This window comes from Vigna radiata, unplaced genomic scaffold (assembly GCF_000741045.1).
Source record: "Vigna radiata var. radiata cultivar VC1973A unplaced genomic scaffold, Vradiata_ver6 scaffold_137, whole genome shotgun sequence".
In the NCBI taxonomy this organism is placed as follows: domain Eukaryota; kingdom Viridiplantae; phylum Streptophyta; class Magnoliopsida; order Fabales; family Fabaceae; genus Vigna; species Vigna radiata.
Window position 1 is genome coordinate 97,979 of NW_014543260.1, and position 26,961 is coordinate 124,939.

A 26,961-nucleotide genomic window follows, 5' to 3' on the forward strand; every position below is an offset into this window, starting at 1 on the left:
TTTCTTGTTTACAAGGTGCATATTTATATACACACACTTGTAATATTATAGTGATCTTACCTCAATGACAAATTAATTGTCAATTAGCAAAATAGGGAAATAAATGGTCTTGATTGAAGAAAAATAAATCAAATTAAAAATCATATTTTTATCTTTAGGAAGAAATTGAATACCACAATCAATATATTACTTTTAATTATTTCTTGTAATGATTGCCATAATGCTAATTCAAATTATTACCAAATAAAACAAAATTTCAAAAATATTCTAAAGTGATATGTCATGTATTAATGACTTATGGACATTTTTTCAAGAAAATCAAATCTTTTTCACGTGCACCCCCCTTTTTTCCTTTTTTTCCTTCCTTCTTTTTCCTTTTGTTTTTTTTTCTTTTTTTCATTTTCTCTCTTTTTTTTTCTTTTTCTTTTATTTTTTTTTTTGCTTTTTTTTTCGTTATCCTTTTTCATTTCTTTTCTTTTTGTAATTATTTTTATTTTCTACTTTTCTTTTTTTTTCTTCTTTTTTTCGTGCCTTTCCTTTTTCCCTTTTTTTTCTTCTTTTTTCTTGTCTTTCCTTTTTCCTTTTTTTTTCTTCTTTTTTCTTTTATTATTTTTTTTGCTTTTTTTTTATTCTTTCTTCCTTTTTTTTTTAAAACTAAACAAAATAGTAAAATAAAATTAAGAATGACAAAATAACATAATAATAAAAAAAAATAAAAGAAAATAAATGAAATAGGACAACAATAAAAACCAAGTCCCATTATTTAGTCACCCGGACGAAATTGGGTGTTGACAATACCACAATGACTTCTTTGATTTAGTTGGTTCCTACAAAACAAATTAGCAAGAATTTTAGGTTCCCAATCTAAATATGGGTCCTTGGGTTTAGTTTATGCAAGTATATATCACTTAACAACTTTAACCCATGCATATTTATCATTTGGAACATCAAAATGTTTAATGTTGCATTTGTTTAATGTGTGACCATGCTTCATACAGTAAAAACAACACACATTACTCACTTTATTTTTAACACACGTCCCTTTTTCAACGCAAACTCTATGAGTTTTTCTTACTTTGGACTTATAATTTTGATGCATGTTTTTATTTTTAACATTGCCTTTATTAAAGTTTGTCTTAGCATGTGAAAAATTCTTGGTTGCCTTTGCAAGAAAGTTTTCAAGTATGTCAATATCAAACATATGACTCTTACAAGACAAACACTCAACAGGTTCACTAGTAGCATTTGCATCCGACAATTTTTTTCTAAAGTACTAAGTTTATTTCTTAAAATAACTTCATCATCAAGCAATTTGTCATATTTCAATTTCAATTCATTGTGCTCTTTCTTAAGCTTTTTATGTGCAGCATCAAGTTTTTCATATTCATTCATTAATTCAAAGAAAGCCTTTTGCAAGTCTAATTCACTAGATTCAAAGCTAGAATCACTTACTTGGCTTCCAATATCTTCTAAGTCAGTCATTAGAAAAATATTAGCTTCCTCATCTGAATCACTTGAGCTTGTTGAGCTAGAAGAATTGTCCTCCCAAGCTATGTAAGCTTTCTTTTTCTTTTGAAATTTTCTTTCCTTCTTTTCTTCACTTTTCCTGTTCTTTGGACATTCAGTTTTCATGTGTCCTCTTTCTCCACAACCATAGCATTTTATACTTGAAGGAGATTCTTGATTTTTTTCTCTCTTTTCTTTGCGAAGTTTGTCTTTTCCTTTTGCCTTCATAAACTTGGAAAACTTCTTTATCATGAGGCTCATGTTTTCCTCATCATCAGAATCATCATCTTCAAAAGTTTTTGAACTTTTCCCTTTAAAGATCTCTGTCTTGAAGGCAAATGTCTTTCTTTTGCCTTGATCTTCTTCAACAGTTAATCTCTTTAACTCAAGTTTATGCTCACGAAGCTTTCCAAACAGAATTGGCATCGTCATTTGGGAGATTTTGTGACTCTGGTATGGCAGTCACCTTTGGTTGCCAAGACTTGTCCAATGATTTCAAAATTTTTACATTCAATTCATCAGTATCAAAGGTCTTACCCAACCCAGTCAAGTGATTCACTATGTGAGTGAAGCGCTTTTGGACATCAGAAATTGTTTCTCCAGGTTGCATTCTGAACATCTCATATTCCTGAATGAGAGTGTTCTTCCTTGCACGTTTCACGTCCTCTGTTCCTTCATGTGTGACTCTGAGGACTTCCCACATTTCCTGTGTTGTCTTACACATTGAAATTCTATAAAAGTCATCAAGTACAACAACAAATGAAATAATATTGCGAACTTTAATATCAAACTGAGCTCGTCTATTTTCTTCAGCAGTCCAATTAAAGTATGGTTTTTCTACCTTTACATCATCAATTGTGCTCTTAGGAATATAAGGACCATTTTGTACAGCTTCCCAGATGCCTCTGTCAACAGACCCCATAAAAATTTCCATTCTGACTTTCCAGAACGCATAGTTATCACTAGTAAAAAGTGGTGGTCTATTAATAGAAGCACCCTTGGCATATACAAGGTTTTGGTTGTGACCGGCCATTTTCGCAAATTTTGAAAAACTATCAAAGCAAGCTCTGATACCAATTGTTGGAACAATCAGTATCGTTCTGAGATAGAGTATGACGCAGCAGAATAAAACCTTGAGTAAGCGGAATGCATGTTCAGTCACTTTTTAAAATAACTTGGTCCATTTTTAGAAAATCAATTTTCTTTCAGAAAATTTATCGAACAGTTGATATGCGTAAAAAGTAAACAGTGTAGGGAATAGAAAATCACACGAGTAATTTTTATACTGGTTCGATTCAACAGAATCTACGTCCAGTCGTTAATCACTATAAAGAGTGATTAACAGTTTCACTAACAAAAGGGTTTCTCAGATTACAACAGTAATGAATAAATGATAAGATTAAACCATCCTTCGACGAACGAACCGGAAGAAGAACACTCTGCCAACTTGAAGAGAACTGCTCCGGCAATCGACCAACGATTCGCGAGCTTCTCTTATTCATGAGACCAGGCAGAGCACCTTACTAACTCGAAGAGAACCGCTCCGGCAATCGACCAACGATTCACGAGCTTCTCCTATTCACGAGACCAAGCAAGGGAACTTTGAACTCTAGCTTCTGAGAACTTCCTCTGACAAACAGAATTCTACTGAGCTTCTGTTCAACAACATTGCATTTGAATTTCTCAGAAACCCTACATATAGCCATTTGCTCTGAATATCAAAGGTCAAGTCCCAACTGTCACGAATAATCAATTATTGTAAGTGATAATCGATTATTTAAGTCCGTTATAGGTTTTTCAAAATGTGATAATCGATTATGTATAATGATAATCGATTATTCCTTAAGGACTTGTGATAATCGATTATTGCTTGACCATAATCGATTATTCCAGTAGAAAATACAAGTGATAATCGATTATTGCTTTGTGATAATCGATTATTCCATTAGAAAATTCAAGGTTTACAGTTTATTTAAGACTTTCCTACTACATTCAATTTCTACAAATTGCTTTTAAATAATTCTAATGTTCTCTTCAAATAAAACTTCTTATAGCATCATCAAAATAATTTTTTTCAACATTTACCAATACTCCTTATTTGTAACATTTAGTTCACCGTAGACATGGTGAAACTAGATGGAATTAATGAAAAGAATGGAAGAATAAACCCTACAATTGGTGATTCGGAGCTCCCGCATCCAAAAACCGCCTCCAAGAAGTGAAGATGTTCTAAACGTCTTTGATTGCCAAAAGATTCAAACCCTAGGGTGTTTAGGTCTTTAAATAGGACATAAAAATAAAAGAAAACAGGTCCAAGCCGAAACAAATAATAAAAATCGTAGAAAACAGGTCCAAGCCCGCGTCCCCGGCGCTCAACGCTCCCTACGACACTAAAACTGGCACTCAGCGACCTGCGGCACTAAAACTGGTGCTCAGCGCCCCTGGAGGGCGCCCGGGCGCCACCTGCGGCATAAAACTGCACTCTGGTCAACTTTTCACCATTCTGGTCAACTGGTTGACTTTTCTGGTTGACTAGTTGACTTTTATGAATCCTGGTTGACTTTTCTGCACTACTGATACTTCAACCTTTCTTTCAATTCCTTCCAAAAACCTACAAAATCAAGGGAAACCAAGCATAAAACCAAGAAAACCAACTTTGACTCTCTTATTCTCTAATTGAAGTAAAATACATGATTTCAAGCTAATTCTAAGCCATAAAGGGTGTGTTTTAATATCAAAATTAAGTATGAAAATAACGGTTTTTCAACGTTATAAAAAACAAAAACATAATTCAACTTTTTAAGATTTTCATTATTCTTCTTCGTGATTAGAAATAGAATATTTTTCGATCCCATTAGGCCCTCTGGCTGTACATGGGTTTTCTTAACCTTAATTTCTCAAAATTTTAAAAAAGTAAAATAAAAATGAATGCAAGAAAAGAAAATACAAAAACTTTCAACATGTTTCATATTACATATCTTCATAAAAAAAATAAAAAAAACAAACATAAAAAAGGAAAAATATCAAACTTTGAGTGAGTTATTTTGTTGCAAACCATCAAATTTAGAAAATAACAAAATATATATATATATATATATATATATATATATATATATATATATATATATATATATATATAAAATGGATGTCATACTTTTCTATGATCAAATTATTAGATCACATTTTCTATTGGAATTTTTGTGTGTGTATTGTTTCCTTCAACGAATAAAATGATTGATCTTAAACATGCTAATTGAGACCAAACGATGAACACAAGTTTTACACTATGGCAAAATTACCTTGTTAGAATTGTCCTAGCTTATGCGAGTTAGGTGATCCTGAATCCTTCAAGACAAACAAAAATAATTTCAAAAGTTAAAAAAAAAAAGAAAAAGAAAAAAAAAAACAATTCGTGTTGAGGCCATGTTGTTCCAAGGATAATTTTTTTAAAATAAAGCAATAAGAATTTGAAATGACATGAGATTTTTTTCATCTAAAATGTAAAAAAAAAAAAAAAAAAAAATACCCATTCTTACCTCATTTTAGTCAAAAACAAAATTAATTTTTAAAAAATTTCCCAAGTAAGGGTTATGATAATAATAGAAGTCAGCTTAAGATACACAAAAAGCACTCAATAGTCAAAAGAAAATAATGCATCAAGAAAGAAAAAAAAATCACAAAGTGATAATGAATAAAAAGAATAAAAAATTAAATTTGAGAAAAACAAAGTATCCAAAGAGTTGAGAAATAGAGACAATATCTAAATGGTAACCTTTGTTAAAAAAAAAAAAAAACCACATATATATCCTTTCTTTCAATACCTTTAAGCCTCACATAGATAAAATAATGATGACAAAAAATTTTCATAAAAGTTAATTTTATAATAAGGTGAAATGACTACCAATACGATCGTTAGAAAATGAAAGAATGAAAAATAATAATACTAGGGGAACTCTATGGTCGCTAAAAAAGCCAGCAAAAAGAAAACGAATTGATAAGGGCAATCCTTCGCAACAGAGCCTTTCCATATCCAAACAAAATCCATTCTCCCATCTGGGACAACATTTTGGGTCTCATAAAATTTTCATTGTGACATTCACATATCCATAGCCCGATACTTATTTCTCAAACACTAAAATAGAGTAACTTTTTTTATATATCGTATTTCACCCTCATATTCACATATTATATCTCCCTTGAGGAGTATGTGAGGAATGATGGGCGTAAGTGGCTATTCGAGTTTCTTCCAAACCCTCCCAAACATTTTCCTTACACTTTTGACCAGCTCTTGATATCAAACATGCATATAATACATATAGTTTCAAAATTAAATCGACAATTGCATATGATACTGATAACTGAGGTAAGAAACATCACACTCTTCCCAGAAATATTTTACTATCAAACATATCACCAATTTTAAGGCTAATGCAGAAAAAAAAATTGTCAGTGTGTAGGGCTGAGGATGCGTTTGCTCCGTGTAGAAAACTCGTACGATGATGAAGTTCATATAACCGAACCTAAACTTACAGAAATTCAATAGCATTTGTATCATGACTCATGTTCGTATGAAATTATTCAGCAAGCATTAAGAAGAATTAAAATAGAAATCAGTCAGATCTCATATGTCAAACTAACTGTATGTAAATAATTAGAAATCTTTACAAGTGTAAACAAAATTAAACTATTGATTGTTGTAGTGCATGGGGTGGTCGGTTGGCTTGTATTGGAAAAGGGGGTGGTCCATCAAGAGAAAACAAGATGAGTTGGCAAGAGGTATAATGAGAATTGATCGGAAAGGCTTGGGAGTCGATCGGCATGGTTGGTAGGCCGACCAGGTGAACTAGGAGGAAGTGTGAGTGTAAAGTAAAGGTATATTTGGATTGGTGAGACGAATTCCGCGGGCACTCAACAGCGGTTACAATTAGGGGACAAATCTTGTGAGATTATGGATCAGTGGTTATAGGTAGTTAATGCTCATTACTTGAGTCTGATGCCTATAAATACAGAAATGTTAGTCAGATATTTGACTTTTGATCTAATTGCATTTTACACTGATTCCACGGTGACTTTGCTAACTTGAGCGTCGGAGTGCTAATGCGCAGGTCACAACCGATCGATACCAAAGGTAATAGGATCTTTGGAGAGGGACGGTGAGGCAGCGACTAAGACAGTTGGGATTGAGTTCGGTTTTAGGCCTTACATCCGAAACAATTGTATTGTTAATTTGTTACATTGTGTATGAGTTAGACATTTATAATTTATGAACTTACATTTAGATTTTTTGTCTTGAAATCATAAACTCTATCACTAAAACATAATTATTACTTATTATTGCTTAATAGTTAGTACATTAATATTTTGGTATCAAAAAATGATAAAACTCTTAAATAAATAAATAATTTATTTAATTTTATAACCTAAATTACTTCATAACCATTATTGTAACAATGAAATTGATCAAACCGATGACCTATACTAATAAAAGAATTAGGACATAATGCGGCTGTGCTCCAAAACTTCATCCATATTCACTTGTTTTGTATCGATGTGTCTTTTTTCTTTCTATAACTCGTGGTATTAATATTATTAGATAAATTTAAATAGTTAGCAAGTTTATCATATAAACCCGTAATAAGATTTTATGCATTTATTGATTCGGTAGTACTTTCAGTTCCTCAAGACTCTTATCTTGACAATATACAGATAAGAAAAATCAAATCGATCATTTATTATTAGATAAGGAAGTATTTAAACTATGGACAATCATATTTTAACAACTCTTTTTTAACAATATTTTGACAACAGGACACGTGTGACAATTTTATTGATCTGTTTGAATTTATTCTAAAAAACTATTTGAAACGGACCAATCACAAACTGCCACGTATGCGTTGTCAAAAAGTTATCAAAAAAGAGTTATTAAAGAGACTTTTTCCTTAAACCATTTCTAGTCCTTTTCTTTTTTCTTTTCTCACTAAATCTAAAATATCACAAAATATAATATGCAGTCGTTTGTGATTATGTATCTATTTTTTCCCCCCTTATTTATGTTTATGTTGGATATCATGTATGTTATATCTATTGCTTTTTCTTTACAGGGATATTTTGTCTTCAAAATTTTGTAAAAAGTAAACTATATATATAATATTTCGTACAGACTAGGGTGGGCAAATAGAATTGCACTGTACTGTATTGCTAAATCGAACTAAAAACTAGTTTGTTTAACTTGAACTGAACTGTAAAATAGTTCAGACAAACTAAACTGATTTTTGTTTTATCAAACTGAACTGAACTGTATTGTACTAAATTGTATTAAACTACAATATAAACTAAACTGAACTACTGACTATACTAATTTTAAACTGAATTGTACTAGTTTTTAAACTAAATAATATAACAATACATATTCTTTTTAATTGAAATTTATTTTAATATTTATCTTATTTTTTGATTTTTTAATTATTTTATATTATTAGAAATTATTTTGTTTATTTATTTATTTATTTATTTTATTGATAAAAAAATATAAAAAATAACGTCACACACTAAAAATATATATATATATATATATATATATATATATATATATATATATATATATATTATATGTAAACTTAAAAAATGTGAAAATATAAATTACGTTTTTTTATTTATATACATTATATGTTTATTGATAAAAAAATATAAATTTTGTGATAAATAAATTTTGTTTTAAAAAATTAATTATTAATTTTTTTATGCAAACTGTTTCTTTTATTAATATTTTATTATTAAATAATGTTATTTTAATAAGACGAAGCAGTTGAACGGAACTAGAGAAGAGGAAAGAATATATACAGACAGTTAACTGGACTAAAACTATTATAAGTTCAGTTTTTAAAGACTGAATCATAAAATAGTATATTGAACTTTTAGGAAGAGTGGATCAATTTTTTTTAGTATAATATAGTACAGTACAGATCAGTTACTTTTGCGCAGCCCTAATAGAAACTGTCTTGTAAAAAAAGTCTTGAAATGGCTTATATTAAGAATAAGAAGTAGTATTTTTAATCAAAGTGGAATTAAGTATTTTTGTTTAAATTTTATTCTAGATATATAATATTCTTTCTGTTTTTAGTTATAGGAGCCTAATTAGAAGTGATACTTGTTTATTTTCATAAAATTCAATCCATATATAACATGTTTGTCATGAATTATTTTTAGTCTAGATATATCATTAACTAAAAGGATTGTATTAAAAAACAATTAAAAGATTAGAAAAATATCATAAATGAAAATGATAAGATTTAGAAAGAAATATAAATTTATAATTAATTGTACTAATCAATTCAATGAACAACTTTTAAAATTTCAAGGAATGATATGTGATTTTGAGTATATTATAAATAGGAAAATATTTAGAAGAGTATTACTAGTCATCTCATGATGATAAATAATTCAATGAAAAAAGTTTTTATTCAACATCTTATATATTTAACATATATAACACCCACATCAAACTTCATACACCAAACTTGACGGCTATTGAACACTTTATTTAACATAATATTATTGGAAGTCGCACATCGACTAGAGATAAGGTCAATTTATAATATATAAGTGGGGTGCAGACCTCACCTTACAAATCGGTTTTGTGGGGTTAAGGTCTGCGCCCCACTTATATATTATAAATTGGTCTTATCTCTAGTCGATATGAGATTTCCAACAAATACACACATCAAACTAAAAGGGTTTTTCCTCCATACCAAACTTAAGAGTTATTGTAATACATACATGAACATTATCTTTGGCCACACCCATCCTTTAGTTCTTATTTTGTGGCATGTTTTTGGGCCTTGACAAGATGAGCATCAACATCTTTAGTGACATGGTCATAGAATTCCAAGTAGCCATATGGGGGATGAACATCTTCACTCACTTTCTCATATTCAATACTCCATTTAATTGCAGCACTGCCATCATCCTTCTCAATGGCTTCAAAGGTTAGGCTAAAGACCTTATATTTATGATTTATAGCTTCACCAAAGAGCTTGAATGCAATTGTTTTCTTCTGCTCATCAACATATTCAATTGTTTCATGACATGTTTCAACCTTACCGTCTGTTGTTTAAAAAGTAACCATGATCGTTAACAAAAATATTGTTGTGTAAGAAATGTATATGAATACGTAGTTGATGACCCATTTACTATTTTAATGAGAAATTGTTAGACATCTTATACGTAAATATAATAAATAACAGAAATAAGGTTTTTCCGTAAATAGGACAATTATTATAGTGGTTACTGATAGTTTTATTAATCATTTTGACAGTTTTGAATATTTTCATAAGGGCAAATATAAGTTACAAGGAGAACAAAAAATATTGTATAAGAAATATAGAAGAATATGTAAGTGAGCACCCAGCTACTATTTTAGTGACAAATTATTAGACCTTTTATACATGTATATTATAAGAGGTGTTAGATCTGTAATAAATAAATATTATAAGAGGAAAGAGCAGAAATAAGGTTTTATACTAAATAGGACATTTATTATAATAGTTGTTCATAGTTTTATTAATTACGTTGATAATTTTAATATTTGATTACGGACAAGCATAAGTACTACATTTAGACAACAGAAAATAGGTAAAATAATATCTTGTATATCACTATATTAGTACACTTAATTTTCTATTACTTGCGATTTAAGAAAGTTTGTAAAATTTATAAAGATTGCGAACAGACTGTGATTTTGAAAACCTACCAATTCACCCCTCTTCTTGGCTTTTAAACAAAACCTACATGTTTCCCAACAATTGACACTAGAGCATGTTTTCATAAGATATTTGAAAAACTAGTCGACTTTGTTTTTCTTTGAATCGACTATATAAACCTGAGGATAACTTCCTATTTTCAAACTTTTGGTGATGGTGCTTCAACAAACAAACCACCTCTGTTTGCTAGTGAAAATTATCCTTTTTACAAAATTAGAATACAAATCTTTCTTGAATTCATGGATAGAGGAATTTGGAATGCAATAATGAATGAAACTTTTGTGCCTACTAAAACTGTTGATGATAAAATTGTTGTAAAACCTTTTACTGAATGGTCTATTGATGAAAATAGAAAGGCACAATATGATATTAAAGCTAGGAATATTATTGCCTCTACACTAACAGTTGATGAATTTTTCAGGATATCTCAATGCAAATCTGCAAAGGAAATACGGGATGTCGTGGAAGTTACTCATGAAGGTACTGATTAGGTTAAGAGAGCAAGGAAGAATTCTCTAATTCAAAAGTATGAGATTTTTCGGATGAAGGCTGGAGAAACTATCTATGAAGTCCAGAAAAGGTTCACACATTAATCACCTTATGGCTCTCAGGAAAGCATTTGATAAAGAGGAGATCAACATCAAAATTCTGAAAAGTTTGAACAGAAATTGGCAACCAAAAGTCACGACAATCTCTGAATCCAAGGACCTTACAAGTATAAACATGGCTACCTTGTTTGGCAAGCTAAGAGAACATGAATTGGAACTTGGTAGATTAAAGGATGAAGAAGAGATTGAAGAAAAGAAGTCCATTGCTCTAAAGGCTACAAGCAAGAGAAACTCAAAGTTTGATGACTCTGATGCAGAGATGGACGAAAAGGAATTGATGACCATGATGGTAAGGAAGTTCAGTCGATTTATGAAAAATGATAGTCAACTTACTAACCATGCAGGTCAAAGTAAATCAAAGAAAAGCTTCAGATCAAATGTTGTCCAATGCTACAAATGTGGAAAGGAAGGACACATCAAGCCAGAATGTCCAGAATTGAAGTCAAAGTAGAAAGGAAACAAAAGATTCCCTCAATACAAAAGCAGGAAACAAAGAGGAGCATACATTGTTTGAGAGAATAGTGTTTCTAACAGCTCAAGTGATGAAGATGCTGATCATGAGGAAGAATCCAATATTTGCACACTTAATTTTGATATTAAATCACACCCTTTATGACCTAGAATTAGCTTGAAATCATGCATTTTGTTTAAGTTAGTGAACAAGGGAGCCAAAAGTGGTTTTAGAGATATTATGCTTGGTTTTACATTGTTTTGACAGGATTTTACGAGAATTGAATGATGAAGATGAAGAAGGAAGGACTTGGAATAGAAAAAGGGCAAGAAAAGACGAAAAATAGGTGACACGACCACCGCCCAGCGTCAACCCAACGCTTGGCGTCCAAGACGTAGACCGTTGAGCATCCAGCAAGCGTTGAGCGTCCTATGATGTCACCACTGAGCGGTAGCTAGTGCTGAGCGCCTAAATGAATGGGCTTGGGTTGAAATTCTGTTACTATTTTGGCCTATAAATAGACCCAGTGTAATTTTAGAAGTAGATATAAGAGGGTGGATAGGCTAAGAAAGTTTGCATGGCAATTGATGATAAAGTGAATTTAATAAGAAAAGTAGATATAAGAGGGTGGATAGGGATGAAATTGTAAACCCCAACAACTACATTCATTCATATCTTTTCTTTGCCAATTGATTCACTTGCATTTGCATGTTTATTTTCGTTTTGCATTCACACTATAAAAATTATTTCTTTTAAAGTCTTATGAGATCAATTTACATGAAAGAAAAGGCCTAAGAGTCCTTTGGGAGAACGATACTCGGACTTACCTTTATATATTACTTGATAACGATCTGGTACACTTGCCAGGGGCTTAACATATCGCTTATTAAGTTTAGAAACTGAACCTACTGGTCATTTTTGTAGCACTTCTTCTTCTTCTTCTTCTTCACACTCTCCTCTTCTTCCTCGCACAACTCTTCTTCCTCAGGCGCACAATATCCATCGTCCTTCGTCTTCCACCGCAACATTTCCTTCTTCTTCTTCGTCTTCCTCGCATTGTTGCCTGTAACCACCATTCGTTTTCGTATTGTTGTCGCGCCTTGCCTCTTCCGTCATTGTCATCACCGACAAAAGACCATTGCCCCCAACCGTCATTCGCCATTGCTGTTATGCCTTGCATTTGGCGCCATTGCCGCCACTTCCTGTTTGGGTCGCCACCCCAAGTTCTCTTTATTCATGATCATCAATTAAAAATATGAATGTTTATTTTTCAGCTTTCTTTAGAGGTAGCTTTGTATTAGTTATTTGATATATGTAAAATGCTTACCTAAAATTTTTGAATTCGGTTTTTAACAAAATAAGTTGGCATATTGGTTCTTCAATAGTTTAATTGCTTTTGTCATTTTATCATATTTAACCTTTGTATTGGTGTTAAGTTCCTAGCAAGTGTACCAGATCTTTATCAAGTAATATAAAATAGGTAAGTCCAAGTATCGATTCCCAAAGGACTCTTAGGCCTTAACTTTCGTGTAACCTAATTGCCTAAGAGTTGAGAAAAGAATTAAATTTAGGTTTTTGAATGCAAAAGTAAACATGCAAATGCAATGATTCAATTGGCAAGGAAAAACTATGGATGAATGGAGTTGTTGGGGTTTACAATTTCATCTTATCCACTCTCTTATATCTACTCTTCTTATCTTCTTTGCTTATTTATCATATTGTCATGCAAACTTTCTTAGTCTACCCTTAACCCAATCTCTTGGCAAAAAGAGCCTATTACTAATTACCGGCTTGCTATCTCTAGCCTCCCTTAGTAACTAATAATGCATGATAAACGGAAGCAAAATACAATTGATCGTCCTACCCCTATCTCTAGGCGGTATTAGCTTAATCAAGGAATTCCCCCCAGTTCATGACATTACTGTACGTCTCCGTATCAATAAAGACAAACAACATTTACTAAATGAGTTAAACGATAAAAGCATTAAGCAAAGGTAAGGAACCCAACTATTGATAAATCAAGCATATGCAAGCATATAAAGTAAATAAGAATTTGGATATATGAGAGTTTCAAAAGATTACATTGTTCCTCAACAACAAAGGGTTTAGTTCACCATAATCATGGTGAAACTAGATGAAATACAATGGAAGAATGAAAGAATAAACCCTAGAATGAGTAGTTTGGAGCCTAAGCATCCAAAGAACAGCCTCCAAGGAGTGTAGAGCTGCTGTTGACGTTTCTCTCTTCCAAAAGAATGAGTTTTGATTCGCACTGGGTTTATTTATAGACCAAAAAGATAACAAAAAGATCACAGAATCCGAGCTAATAAAAACAGATAACCGCTCAGCGGCTAAATAAACCGCTCAGCGGTTTCCCCCTTAGCCACGTGACCGCTCAGTGATCAGTTTTACCATTGAGCGGTTTGCCTCAAATCGCCCTGGACGCTCAGCGGTTCTTCTAACCCTTCTTTTCATCCTTTTTCTTCATCTTTCACGTGTCTAAGTCCACGTTGCTTCCCTTCCATCTTCAATTCACCTTAAAACCCTACAAAACAATGTAAAAACAAGCATAATATCTCTAAAACCAACTTTTGACTCTCACATGACTCAACTACATGTTTGACTTGATTTTAAGCTCATTCTAAGCCATAAAGGGTGTGTTTCGATATCATATTTAAGCATAAAAATAACGGTTTTTAGACCGTTATCAATTGGCATTATGCAATAATTAATGTGTTGTTTGTTTTTGTCCAGGTATTGTATTTTTGTGGTGACGTTTTATATATTCTAAAACACGGACATTCTTCATTGTTGACCGACTTTCACGTTCCCAGGTTCCTATTTTTTAAAATTTTCTTTTAACATGAACATATAATTATTTGTTTGCTTGAATATATTGTATGTTGCATATGTAATTATTTGTTTGGTTGAATATATTGCTGTTGTGAATTAGCCTTAGTTTTCCATTTGAGATTCAATACAAAAATTATTTACTATCTCCATTTTTTTTTTTGAACAAATGTACTTTATAAAAATGAATAGAGAGTAGATGGTAACATTAATTTACAAGTATTGAATCTTGAATTGTCCGGTTGGACAATTTAAGAAGAGCAATAACTATTTCATACTTTATTAATATATAAATTTTAATATACATGTCTTAAATTTCATGAAATTTTGCAGTTGTCTTTTGTATTGATCTCCAGGTGCATATTTGATTTTGATTTATAATCACTTTCATTTCGTGTAACCTAAAGACCAATGCGAAATGTTGGCAAAATTTCGTGAAATTTTAGATATGTTGTTTACAATTTATATTTTTAATAAACTAAATAGAAGTGAATCTTCTTGAATGGGATAGGATCACACCTTGAAAACAAAAACGATCAAAGTGATCATTCAAGATTATTTATATTGTGTAAACAATTTCAGTAAATATGCATACGGATCGACATTAGATTAATTTACTATACATCAGCACTGAGTACGAGAGAGGGTTAGAAGAATTTATACAATTTCTGCAACGTAATGAGAGTACAAGTGATGATGAAGTCAAGTTTAGATGTCTCTGTGTCAACTGTTTGAATGGGAGGAAGTTGAACGCAACCGATATTAGGGAACATCTTATTTGTGATGGTTTCATACGAAGTTATACAACATGAATATGGCTCGACGAATTAATAGACTTTCCAATTGTTTCTCCAACTAAAAATGTATATGATTCCACCATGAATATGGAAGATCGACTAGAAGAAGACAACTTAGAGGACATGATCCGCGATGTTGGCGTAGAAGCTTTTGCCTAAGCGCATGTGTATGAAACGATGTCCACTGTGTTAAGGCTCATGAATTTAAAGGTGACCAATGGATGGACTGATAAGAATTTTACAGAATTGCTGTCGTTGTTGAATGAAATGCTGCCAGATGGAAATACATTACCCACTCGTAATTATGATGCAAAAAAGATTCTTTGTCTGATCGGTATGGAATATTAACGGATACATGCATGTCCGATTGATTGCATATTATATAAGAAAGAGTATAAAGTTTTGACAAAGTGTCCAAAATGTGGGTTATCATGGTACAAGTCAAAAAACAACCGTGAAGGTAGTGGTCACACAGAAAAAAATGGGTTTGCTTTGAAAGTAGTTTGGTACCTTCCACTCGTGGCAAGAATTAAGCATTTGTTCGCGAATCCAAAAGATGTTAAAAATCTTAGATGACATGCAAATGAGAGAATAATTGACAGACTGTTTCGTCATCTAGCTGATTCAAAGCAATAAAAAAATATTAATCAACAATTTTCACAATTTGGTAAAGAATGTAGAAATCTTATATTTGATTTAGCTACTGATGGAATGAATCCATATTTAGTAATTTAAGTACCAATCACAATTATTGACTTATTATACTAATAATTTGCAACTTATTTTCTGGATTGTGTATGAAAAGAAAGTATATGATATTGCTAATATTGATATATCAGGAAATGACATAGATGATTATTAGATAAAAACTTGAAGTTGTTGTGGATTGATGTGATTGAAATTAGTTTGATTCTAAAAGCATTGGATGATAAATAATGAGTAACCTACTATCTTATCTTTATCTCTATTTTATAACTTTTTGAATGGCCTTTTAATTATAACCGGGCAAATATAGTTAAAACTCCACTAACTTTAATTGGGCAATTAATGAGAGTGACTTTTTGCACCGTTAGATCTTCTGACGAAATTATACCACCTTGACCACTCTCTTAATTGATGGAGGGATTGAGCAACCGTGGAATTTATTGACCGAACAGGACATGTTATGCACAAACTGTCTCGAGAGACTAAATTGATTGAAATAAAATACAAAACAGAATACATAAAGTAGATAATAACCACACAAGATGGGCTAGCTCGGCAAGGATACATAATTGGACATCAATATAGTTTGGTTTTGCAGAATTTATTATAGAGGTGCGATGACATAGCAGGACCAAATGTGCTAGGTGGGATGTATTATCAGTGCCACATCAAAGACGCACACTGCCACAAAATGAAGGACCAATACTGATCCATTAATAAAATTAATCGTTGAATAATTTATCAAGATATTTAAATATACAATTCAATTGTATATTTTACTTGTTATTCTTATGTGTACTCTATATAAAGAAACATATTTAGAAGAATATTGTTAGTCATCTTAAGATTCTAATTATATACCGACAAAATCCAATGAGACAAGAAGACTAAAGATATCCTTTTATTCAAAACCAACATATATATATATATATATATATATATATATATATATATATATATATATATATATATATATCACCCACATGCATCACACAAACTATATAAAGTATTATATTCTCCACATCAAACTTCACAGATATTGTAGTACATACACGTGCATTATCTTTGGCCACACCCTTCTTTCAATTCAACTCTTTTTGGTGGCATCCTTTTCAGCCTCGACAATATGAGCATCAACATCCTTAATGATATGGTCATATAATTCCAGGTAGCCATATGGAGGATGAACATCCTCTCTTAGCTTCTCATATTCAATGGTCCATTTGATTGCAGCTTTGCCACCATCCTTCTCTATGGCTTCAAAGATTATCTTCAACGTCTTATATTTATCATCAACAGCTTCCCCAAAGACGTTGTATTTAATTCTTTTGTTCTCTTCATCAACCGATTCAATACTTTCAAGACATGTTACTGTCTCACCGTCTGTAGTTTCAGAATAACCAATTATTATTCAACAAAAATATTAGAAGAATATGTAATTGATGCCTCATTTGCTAATATATGAAATATATAATTTTAGTTTCTAAAAAAAAAAAACAAAGTTGCAAATAAATTGTGGGTATAATTAATTATTATAAATTATATTTGAATATCTATAATAGCACTTTTTTTTTAATTAACTATAAGACGATATAAGAAATCTAATAGTACTACATTATCATGAAAATTTGGATGTTATAATTGTCGATAATTCCATAAAAATTCCATTTCAAAACAATAATAAGAAAATAAAATAAGAAGACTAAACAAGTTATATATGCGAGTAAAACTAGTTCAATGTAATTTATATTAGCTATCTTATTTTTGCTTCTTCAGCAATTGAGTTTAACTTCCAGGGTAGAGTTAATTTCGGCATATGTAATTAATAAGAATTAATTATTTTATTTTATTTTCTTATTCTTTAAATACCTATTTAAAAGTATAATCCAAATTGCATTATAGGTTTGATCTATATATACATTAAAACTAAGTAATGAATAATATGAATTTCTCGTATTTTGATTTGTCTAACATATTTAAACACAACTTAATTATAAGAATATTTACCTAAGGTGTAAGTCCAGTGTTTGACCGAATCATTGGTATGCCAATCATCACCTTGATGGAGTTTGGTTCCATGAACTTTACCAGCAACGTGTTGAACATGGTGGAGCTTTTTGGAATAGATGTGGAACCATTTGTCTGCAGTTGCATGAACTGGAAGTTCAGTGCTAATTTTTCCAATAAGTGACATTATGAAGGATGAAGAAACAAACAACAGAGAAAAGGAATGGGATAGTGTAGGGAGGGATGAGAATAATTCCTTAAATAGAAAAAGTCTTACCAATCTCTTCAGCTGCCAACTAATTAAATTAATTGAGCATTTAGTGCTTTTGAAGAAATAAATTCTGGTTCGAAGAAATCAGTTCTGCCTCTGAATGGAAAGTGATGTCTAGGGTAATTATTTTAATATAGTGAATGCCTAATATAATTGATTTATTTTACTTGTAATTAATTAACACAGTAACAAATTACTTAAACTTATAAATATGATAAGATAATCAATTATTTGTATATTTTAATAGTGAACTATCCTTAACCAAAGTGGTTGTTTTTTTTTTAATCTAGTCGAGTGACCGTACGTACGCACGACTTTTTTTCTTTTATAAGTAATAAAATTAAGTTATATTGTTGTAATTGTTATAATTAAAGTAAATATATTATATCTCCATCTGGTCGAATTTATCCAGGAAAGTTTCTCTAGGTTGAGCTTATAAACAGTAGTGGAAAAATAGTAATATTATGATGGGTGAAAACCACTCATCATAATACGTTGGACCAGTGGCAGAATTATAATAAAGTTAGATATATTATGATATAGTTTTCTACATGGGTTATAATATGAAATGCGGTGCTAAACTTGTAAATAAGTTTAAAACATACTATAACGTATGAATATCAGTCATAATATGAAGCGCGGTAGCAAACTTGTAAATAAGTTCAAAGCCTATTTTTACAGAGTTATTGTATTATGATTGATATTTAGAAATCAGTCATAATATCTCTCCCTCTATCTGATTTTCCCATTTCCCAGTCCCGCTATCTCACGTTTGTCCCTAATTTCTCTTCCCTCCCTCTCTTCCTCATTTTCGTTCGTCATAATACACCATAACCATTAAATCATTCTTTCTCTCTTCCTCTCTTCTTCACTCTCGATCATTCGTCGTTCGCTCAACCATTCACTCTCGTTCTGCCGTTCATCCACCACATTTCTCATTCGCGTTGCCTCACGAGAGCGTTTCTCTCGTCTCCATCATCAAAGGCTCTCGCTGCCTCTCCATCATCTTGTTGAACCGCAGTTCAAGCAGTAAGCACTTTCTTTTACCTCTCAGTCTCTCACCTTATCTTTCACCCTCAATTGCTAAGGTTTCTTTATATCTTCATCTTCTCACCTTTTGACTAATTGTTTTGCCTTTTCCTTCATTTTTCATTGATTGAAATTGGTTCCCTCAGTGTTTGTTCCAGTCAAGCAGTGATTCGACCCACTTCAAAGAAAACTCCATAGGAGTAGAGGTAGGACCTAACCTAGATAGATGTGGTTGATGCTGCAAGTGTAGCTGCATGTTCATTCCCCTTTCGAAGTTTTTGTTTCGTAATTACTCTCTCAAGTAGGCAACAACTTCTTCTGCCAATAACTTGATCTCTTCTTAATATAGTTAATACTAATGAATAGCCAACTGAATGAAGTATAATTTTTCTTTTTTTTTTTTACCTTAGCTTTGGAATGTTGAAGTTGTCATCTGTGGGTGAGTATGAAGATGAGTAATGTCTTCCATGAATTGAAACTATATTTTACTTATTCAATTTATGCACTCTACTCTAATTGCGTATGCGTTGTTTGTTATCCATTCTTTCAAAGTAGAGCCTTTACCAAGTTTACACACTTAGATGTAAGGTCTATTTCTAGTTCAAAATTATTTCTAGTACAAACTTAGATATTGGCTTTTTATCAGAAAGTGATGAAAGAATATGACAACAGAGTTTATCAGAAAAAAGTTTTCTGTCAGAAAGATAACAGCTAACAAGCACATATTAGTATTTTGCATTATTATTCTCGTGTTGATACAGTTATATACGGTTAAGGGAATGCTAAATGAAACATCAAATTGGGTAGCTAAGTAGAGGTTGTGATAATGGAAGCAAACTTTTGAAGCTTATATTGACCGTGCTATCCCCATATTACATAAAAGGAAAACAGAACCTACAAGAGAAACTAATTTAATTTTGTTTATCTTAACATAGTTGGCCATGAATGTATCCACTAATACATAAGTTATCAATGTGTTGGTGGAATTATGACACGAGGACCATGATATGTCTAGGGGACCAATCATATACCATAGCTGGTGGTCCAACTATAATCTTATTCTTTTGGATGGTGGCATATATTCAACTTTTTCTGAGGATCCAAATACCTTACATGCTTGTTTAGAACACAAGTTGAGAAGTTAAAATTTGCGTTTAGGATGTGAAATACAGCAGAGTTATAAATAGCATAGCTTCTTAATTAGCGTAATAAAATCACATCTGAAAGGTGGAATCAAACAAGTTATTCATCCTCTCTACTGGTTTAGGCAGGTAGTTTCATATTCTAGACATGAATGGATCTGTTAATTTGGTTTGCGTGTTAGGAATAGTTGTTTGGTCAGAATAGTTCCCTTTTGATTATTTTCCTTCATTCTGTTCAAAACTTTTATAATATAGATCGAACTGTTGAAGACTGCGTTATGAGATAACGTGTCAAATGTTATAATGCCATATTTCGGTTCCCTAAGCGCGTGTTTGCCTTTTGTTGACTTTTATATAATAACAAAGTGATAATAACGAGTATAGGTTTTCAAAAGTCGGCATATAACAATATGGTAATTTTGGTGATTAGATGCTACAATACAACAAAGAATTGTCATTGAAAGATGACAGCAACAGTTACCTAAGAACAGTATAGCTCACTACCTTTTTTATTATAATTTTCCAATGGAAGCACTTCTTCACAGGTGATTCCCTTGATTCCAAATAAGTGACTCCATTTCTTTGTCCCGTTGCATGATCAATACAGAAGTGGGGCATTGTAATCAACACTAAAGTTAATAATTTAAGATACAAAAAATAAAGTATGGAAGATACTGAAATATGGTCAGAGCTTATAAGAAGGAATAAATATTCCTTTACACACTCTTCAACCATTTAAGTTTTAGAATATATTTGAGCATTCGTATACCCTCTTTCCTCTGTTCTCATTCTCAATTTCCTTGAATTGCTAGAGTCTTGATCATGAATATAAGGTCAATATAAAGGTTTAGACTTTAGAGATGGGTCAGAAAGAACTTAAAAGAGCTTTAGTTTTTGTTGAAAAGAATAAAGATGATGTTTCCATTGTAAAGAACAACCACATCCTTTCACACCTTGTTGAATACATTTTGATTTACAGAAATAAGCAAAACTAGAATGGCTGGTTTATCGTAGAAGTCACTAACCACAAGTTTAAAACGTTAGGTATTTGGGAAAAATAGGACATCTCAGTAAATAGACACATGTGTCCCTAGGTATAGCTACAACCAAACATCTGTACTCTTTCCCACGGTGGCAATTCTGGCAATCTCTGCAAAACAGTTATTTAATTTCTGAATATATAAAAATAATGTGATGATAATTAATTAATTAATATAGGTTGTAGCCTTTTTTGTTTGGCTCTTGTTCTCATTCTTCTGTGATGGGTCTGAATTTAGAGAAGTTGCACTGTTCTTACACTAAACACACTCTCTTGGCACCTTTCTCAATTCATGAACACAATGCATTAATTTCATTATATGCCTCTCAACATTCGCACCTAAACCTCACTCTTTCTACTTTCACTGTTTCTCCCACGAATAATAACAACAAATCATAATTGTTTTAACAGGATTCTGCAGTATCCTCAACTATAATAAGAGGCCTTGTAGCTGTTAACATGTGTAATAGGAGGCCTTTTCTAGTGTTGTAGCTGTTTTCACAAGGTCTGCAACATTTTCCATGGTCATAGGTTGTATTTTTAATGCCTTAGTTATCGTAACAACTCACCAATACTTTCTAATTGATATAAGGTGTGCCTTCTAGTGCCTAGTTGCTGCCAAATTCCTTTGTAGCGTTTCCAGTTGTTCTAGAGTGTGTATTTCAATTAAATGGTTGTTACAGGATCTGATTTCCTGTGTTTTAAGTTGTTTTGAGGGGGTTTCCTTTATACTGTTATTTAATTTGAGATATTAGTATTATTATATTATGTTTTTCTAATGGGTGAAAACCAGGCTGTTCTATTGCTCAGTTCAGTCATTGATTACAATTACAACCAAGCATTAATTAGGGTTCCTCCTATATCAATTTGGAGGTTCCATTTCTAAGGTATTAATTTTTATCTTTCATATCTTTGTAATATATTGTCTTTTAGTTGTATTATTTTGTAATTGTTCATGTTTTTTCTTTCAAATTTGGTTTTGATCAAAGTTACATGGAACAAAGGCTAGCTAGAATATGATATTTGATGTCCTTAGTTTGAATGAGTCTTGATTATTTGTATATAATTTGCCGTATCGACGTCAATTAGGCAATTATGAATGTGGGTATTATTATGTAATGAAACACTTGCATGCCATTATTTGTACAAACATTACTGAATCATTGAATAAGATAATAAAAAAACTAACTAAATACTTATCCAACTATTCATTACAATATTGTTTTAACTCCATTATTTTATTTGTAGGTCTTTAATGATTCATCTTCCATGGAAGTTGTAGACTTTTAGGACATTAGAAGGAACTGGGCTTATTATATTTTAAGTGTTAGTAGAAACTTGACTACAATTCAATAATGTATGTACATTAATGTAATATTTGGATTTAATATATAGTTTCATGCATAAATAATGTATTAAATATTATTAGACAATTTAATGTTTGAAATAAATTCTATTTTGTTAGTTCGATTGAATTTGTTCATTTGAAGCTATATTAATTATAAATTGATTGAATGAGATGATAATACAAGAATATGATTATAAATTCATTGGATGTCAATTGTAATAATCATATTTTAAAAAAAAACAAATATTATGACATTAAATAATGTACGTCATAATATGTTGATTCTGAAAACCATTTATTATGATAGGTGAAAAATTGTACATCATAATACATTCAACATATTATGATTGGTAAAAATATCTTCGTCATAGTACACCACATATTATAACAGGTAAATACATCTACGTCATAATACATTTCGCCATATTATGATTGATAAATGAAAATTTGTCATAATAAATTTCACATATTATGACTAGTTACAGAAATTACGTCATAATATTTTCAAGCTTTATGACGTAATTTTCTGCTACGTCATAAAATGCACAAACCTACTATAACGCTCAAAATTATGTCCCAAGTTTACCCGTCATAATAGGTCAGTTTTACCCGTCATAAAATGTGATTTCTACACTAGTGAAAGGTCAACCTCCTCTAGACCGACTTCTTCCAAGGTAAGGCTCTTACGCTGGGCTCCTATAGGCCAAGCTCTCAAGCTGAGCTCCTACAGGTCGAGCTCTCCTGGTTATCTTCCTCCAGGCTTAGCTCTTATAGGTTAAGCTATCCAAGCCGAGCTGTCCAAGATGAATTCCTACAAACCGACCTTCTCCTACGAAGCTAAAAGAATACTGGAAATCAAGCAATTAATGATCCTGAACTCACCCAATCTACAACACCCATCCAGCCTACGACAATCATAAGTCCAACCAAGGACTCCTCGAAATAGTAATTATTGATAGGGGGAGCAATGTGAAAGCTAAACCACATCCCTTGTGTTTTTTATGATGACAACAACAAAAATGTTTCTATATGTTTCTTGCACATCAACTGAAACGTTTAATATGCATAACTGCATTTAAATGCTTGTTAGTGCTCGAATTGATTGGTTTGCATACTTAGTATGAACATAGAACTCATTGGTTTTCATACTTAATATGGACATACATGTGTTTATATTTGTCCTGTGCATATTCATACTGTAAAATGACAAAACTACTTACATAATGCATATTTGTATGAAGTAATCGATTACAGTGTTTATGTAATCAATTCGGTTCATCAGATATCAACTAATGCTTAACTTTGGAAAACTACAAATTTTAACCGATTACATTATATGCATAATCGATTAAAACTCGTATTTTTGCTAACACCTGTTTGCTGATTGCAATGATGTGTTTTCAGAAGAAAATGTTTTCAAAAATGGCTTAAGTGTAATACTTAACCGATTACATAATTTCCTTAATCAGTTAAATCTGGTACACATTGAAAATTCTTTTTAAGTTAAGTCTAAATTGCCATAACAGTCATATTTTGAATAGTTTTGACTTACAATAATTGTGCAATCAATTACATTAACTAGGCAATCAGTTAAATCTGTTTTGATGTAATTCTGGTATAATTGTTTAAAGCTTAACCGATTATATTAATTTTGTAATCGATTAAAATGCGTCAAACTTTGGGAAATCTATATATTGGCCCATAACACTCTGCATTAAGAACTCTTGAGCATTTGGTCTTTAATATCTAGCATAAGAGAGTCAAGATAAGATTTTGCAGGTGTGTTGTTTCTCCAAGAACCAAGAAACAAAAATTTGGCAGATTTGAAGGATTGCTTTGTACTTTGTCTACTGATTTTCTCTTATTTAATTTTGATACAAGTGCTCTGAAGGAGTTGTAATTGTCACTCTAAAATAGAAAGAACATTATAAACAGTGCACAATAACACATCCATAGGACTACAGTAATGAAGGGCATTACCGACGGTCAAAATCCCTCGGAAAACACCAGAAACCGTCGGTAAAGAACACTTACCGAAGGTCGACCGACGGTCAAAAAGCTGTCGGAAAAACGTTTGTCCCTAACCATTACTGAAGGCTTTTGCCCTTCGGTAATGACCGAGGGATTTTGCCCTTCGGTAATTTTTATCATTATTAGGGCTAAGGAAGTTTTCATATTTTGCTGGAATTAAATGTAATATCTTTATTCAGAACAACAAAATTTTTGTATATGTTGAGGTTGGTAATGGTTTTTTTTTTTTTAACTATGGAGAGTAATATAGAAAGACAGCAGTTATTGTCTACTGATTTTCTCTTGTTTAATTCTGATACAAGTGCTCTGAAGGAGTTGTAATTGTCACTCTAAAATAGAAAGAACATTATAAACAGTGCACAATAACACATCCATAGGACTACAGTAATGAAGGGCATTACCGACGGTCAAAATCCCTCGGAAAACACCAGAAACCGTCTGTAAAGAACACTTACCGAAGGCCGACCGATCATCAAAAAGTCGTCGGAAAAACGTTTGTCCCTAACCATTAATGAAGGCTTTTGTCCTTCGGTAATGACTGAGGGCCATAAGCCCTCGGTAATTACCGAAGGGCAAAAGCCCTCCGTAATTATCGTGGGCCGAAAGCCTTCGGTAATTACCGAACCCTTCGGTAATTACCGAAGGGCAAAAAGCCTTCAGTAATTACCGAGGGCCAGAAGCCGTCGGTAATTACCGAAAGGCAAAAGCCCTCGATAAAGCCTTCGGTTTCATTCACAAAAATATGGGTGATATTTGTCTTTCTTATCCAACCACATTTACCTGCATAAAATGTTCACAACATAGACAAACCTGCATAAAAGTTTCAAACCACAAACAGACCTACATATTATGCATCCCAAAATCATCCATTCATTAATGAAAAAGCATAATGTACATTATGTTCTAAGAATATCATAATGTAGCAAAATCATCCATTTCTAAGCAAAGATAATGTACAAAATCATAATGTACTAATAACATCCAAATGTACTAGTGATCCTAATGTAGCAAAATCAATACTATGTTCTAACAACTATGATGAATAACAAAATCAAACTAAAATTGTACATAGTCTTCAAATTGATCTTCATCATCTTAGCAAAATGGGTCATGATATGTGACAAGCCAAACAAAGGTAAACTTAGCGAAATCAACAACACTCCATGTCACATAAGTAATAAACCTATTACTACTTAAGTCAAACATGGAAGGAAAATTGAATACTACTGTCATAAGCATACAATAAGTGTATGCAAAGAAAAGTCCTAAGTATTGAAATACATTACACATCCTAAGGGCCTGTATATCAAAGTTAGGGGAGACAATTTATTACTATTGGAGTTCTCTTTTATAGAGTACTTCCAAATATTTTGTAGGTTTTAAGTGTTTATAGTATTTTTACCATTCTCATTGAATTGAGAATGTGTGTAGTACTATAGGATTTTTAAATAACTACTTAACTTAATCAAGAAGTAGCCTAATAAATGACCATACAATATACAAAAACATACATATATATACATCAACATACAAGTTTCAGCAAAATATGACCACCAGGATAAAGCATACACCAAGTTTCACCAAGTTCCACAAAAGAGACAATTCATACATGCTGAAATTACTCAAACTATGCAAAGTGAATCTGAGTTGCATTTTTGTTTTGTGCCTGATTAGAGTTGAAACAAGTTTGTTTTGATGAATTAAAACTGTTGAAATGATTAGCAAAGTGTCAAAATGACTTAGGCACAAAATCACTTCCAAAACCTCCAATTTTGAGTCAATTTTGGGAAGTAGAAAGGGGATTTTGAGTATCAATACGATTTTGAGTAAAATTTGAGTTTCCAAATGTTTCAATTCATCAAACAAAGTTGTTGTTGTGGTTAGTGTTGATCTAGAGCTGCTGTTGTGTAATTTTGAATCTCAAATCACCAACTTTTTGCTCTTTGTTTGCGTTCAATTTTTCCATTTCTTCTATTTGGCATTTAAACCATGGCTGAACATCTTGCAATTTTATTTTCCTTGCAGAAATTTGTTATCAAACCTGTAGCCCACCAAATAAAGTCTACTAAAAAGGTTAGTATTGAATATGTTTTATAAATTTCAAGTTCCAAAAATGTCTCAAATATGATGGTTAGACATACTAAATTGCATACAGGGCATTCTAACATCATATGAATTGTTCTCACAACTTTAATACATCAATTTGCACTTGTTTAAACTACCAAAAATCACAGAATCATAGTAGAACGAAAAATGACTTGTAATGACTCAATTTTACTACACCTTTTAAGGTTTAAAGTAGTGTCATTTTTAGTTTTAGGGAATTCTTTGCTTTTCACCACTTTCCTACCTTTATTAGACTAAGTTAGACTTGTTAGGATGTTTACATACCTTAGAATAAGTCTACATTAGGTGAAT

The 26,961-nt window shown here is 31.7% G+C and overlaps 1 protein-coding gene across 1 annotated transcript; it reads right to left on the reverse strand.

The window, feature by feature from the left end:
* Positions 1 to 16,664: 16,664 nt before the first annotated feature.
* LOC106753534 (MLP-like protein 28) lies at positions 16,665 to 17,926 on the reverse strand. Its single transcript, XM_014635352.2, has 2 exons — positions 17,684 to 17,926; positions 16,665 to 17,059 (listed from the first exon to the last, which is right to left on the reverse strand). Exons 1-2 carry the CDS (start codon positions 17,868 to 17,870, stop codon positions 16,764 to 16,766), a joined length of 483 nt encoding a protein of 160 aa, XP_014490838.1. The 5' UTR covers positions 17,871 to 17,926; the 3' UTR covers positions 16,665 to 16,763.
* Between the last annotated feature and the right edge of the window lie 9,035 nt (positions 17,927 to 26,961).

Coding starts and splice junctions, on each gene's coding strand:
- LOC106753534 (XM_014635352.2), bottom strand. CDS start 17,870: ATGTCACTTATTGGAAAAATTAGCACTGAACTTCCAGTTCATGCAACT. Junction 17,060..17,683: donor ACACTGGACTTACACCTTAG/GTAAATATTCTT, acceptor CTGAAACTACAG/ACGGTGAGACAGTAACATGT.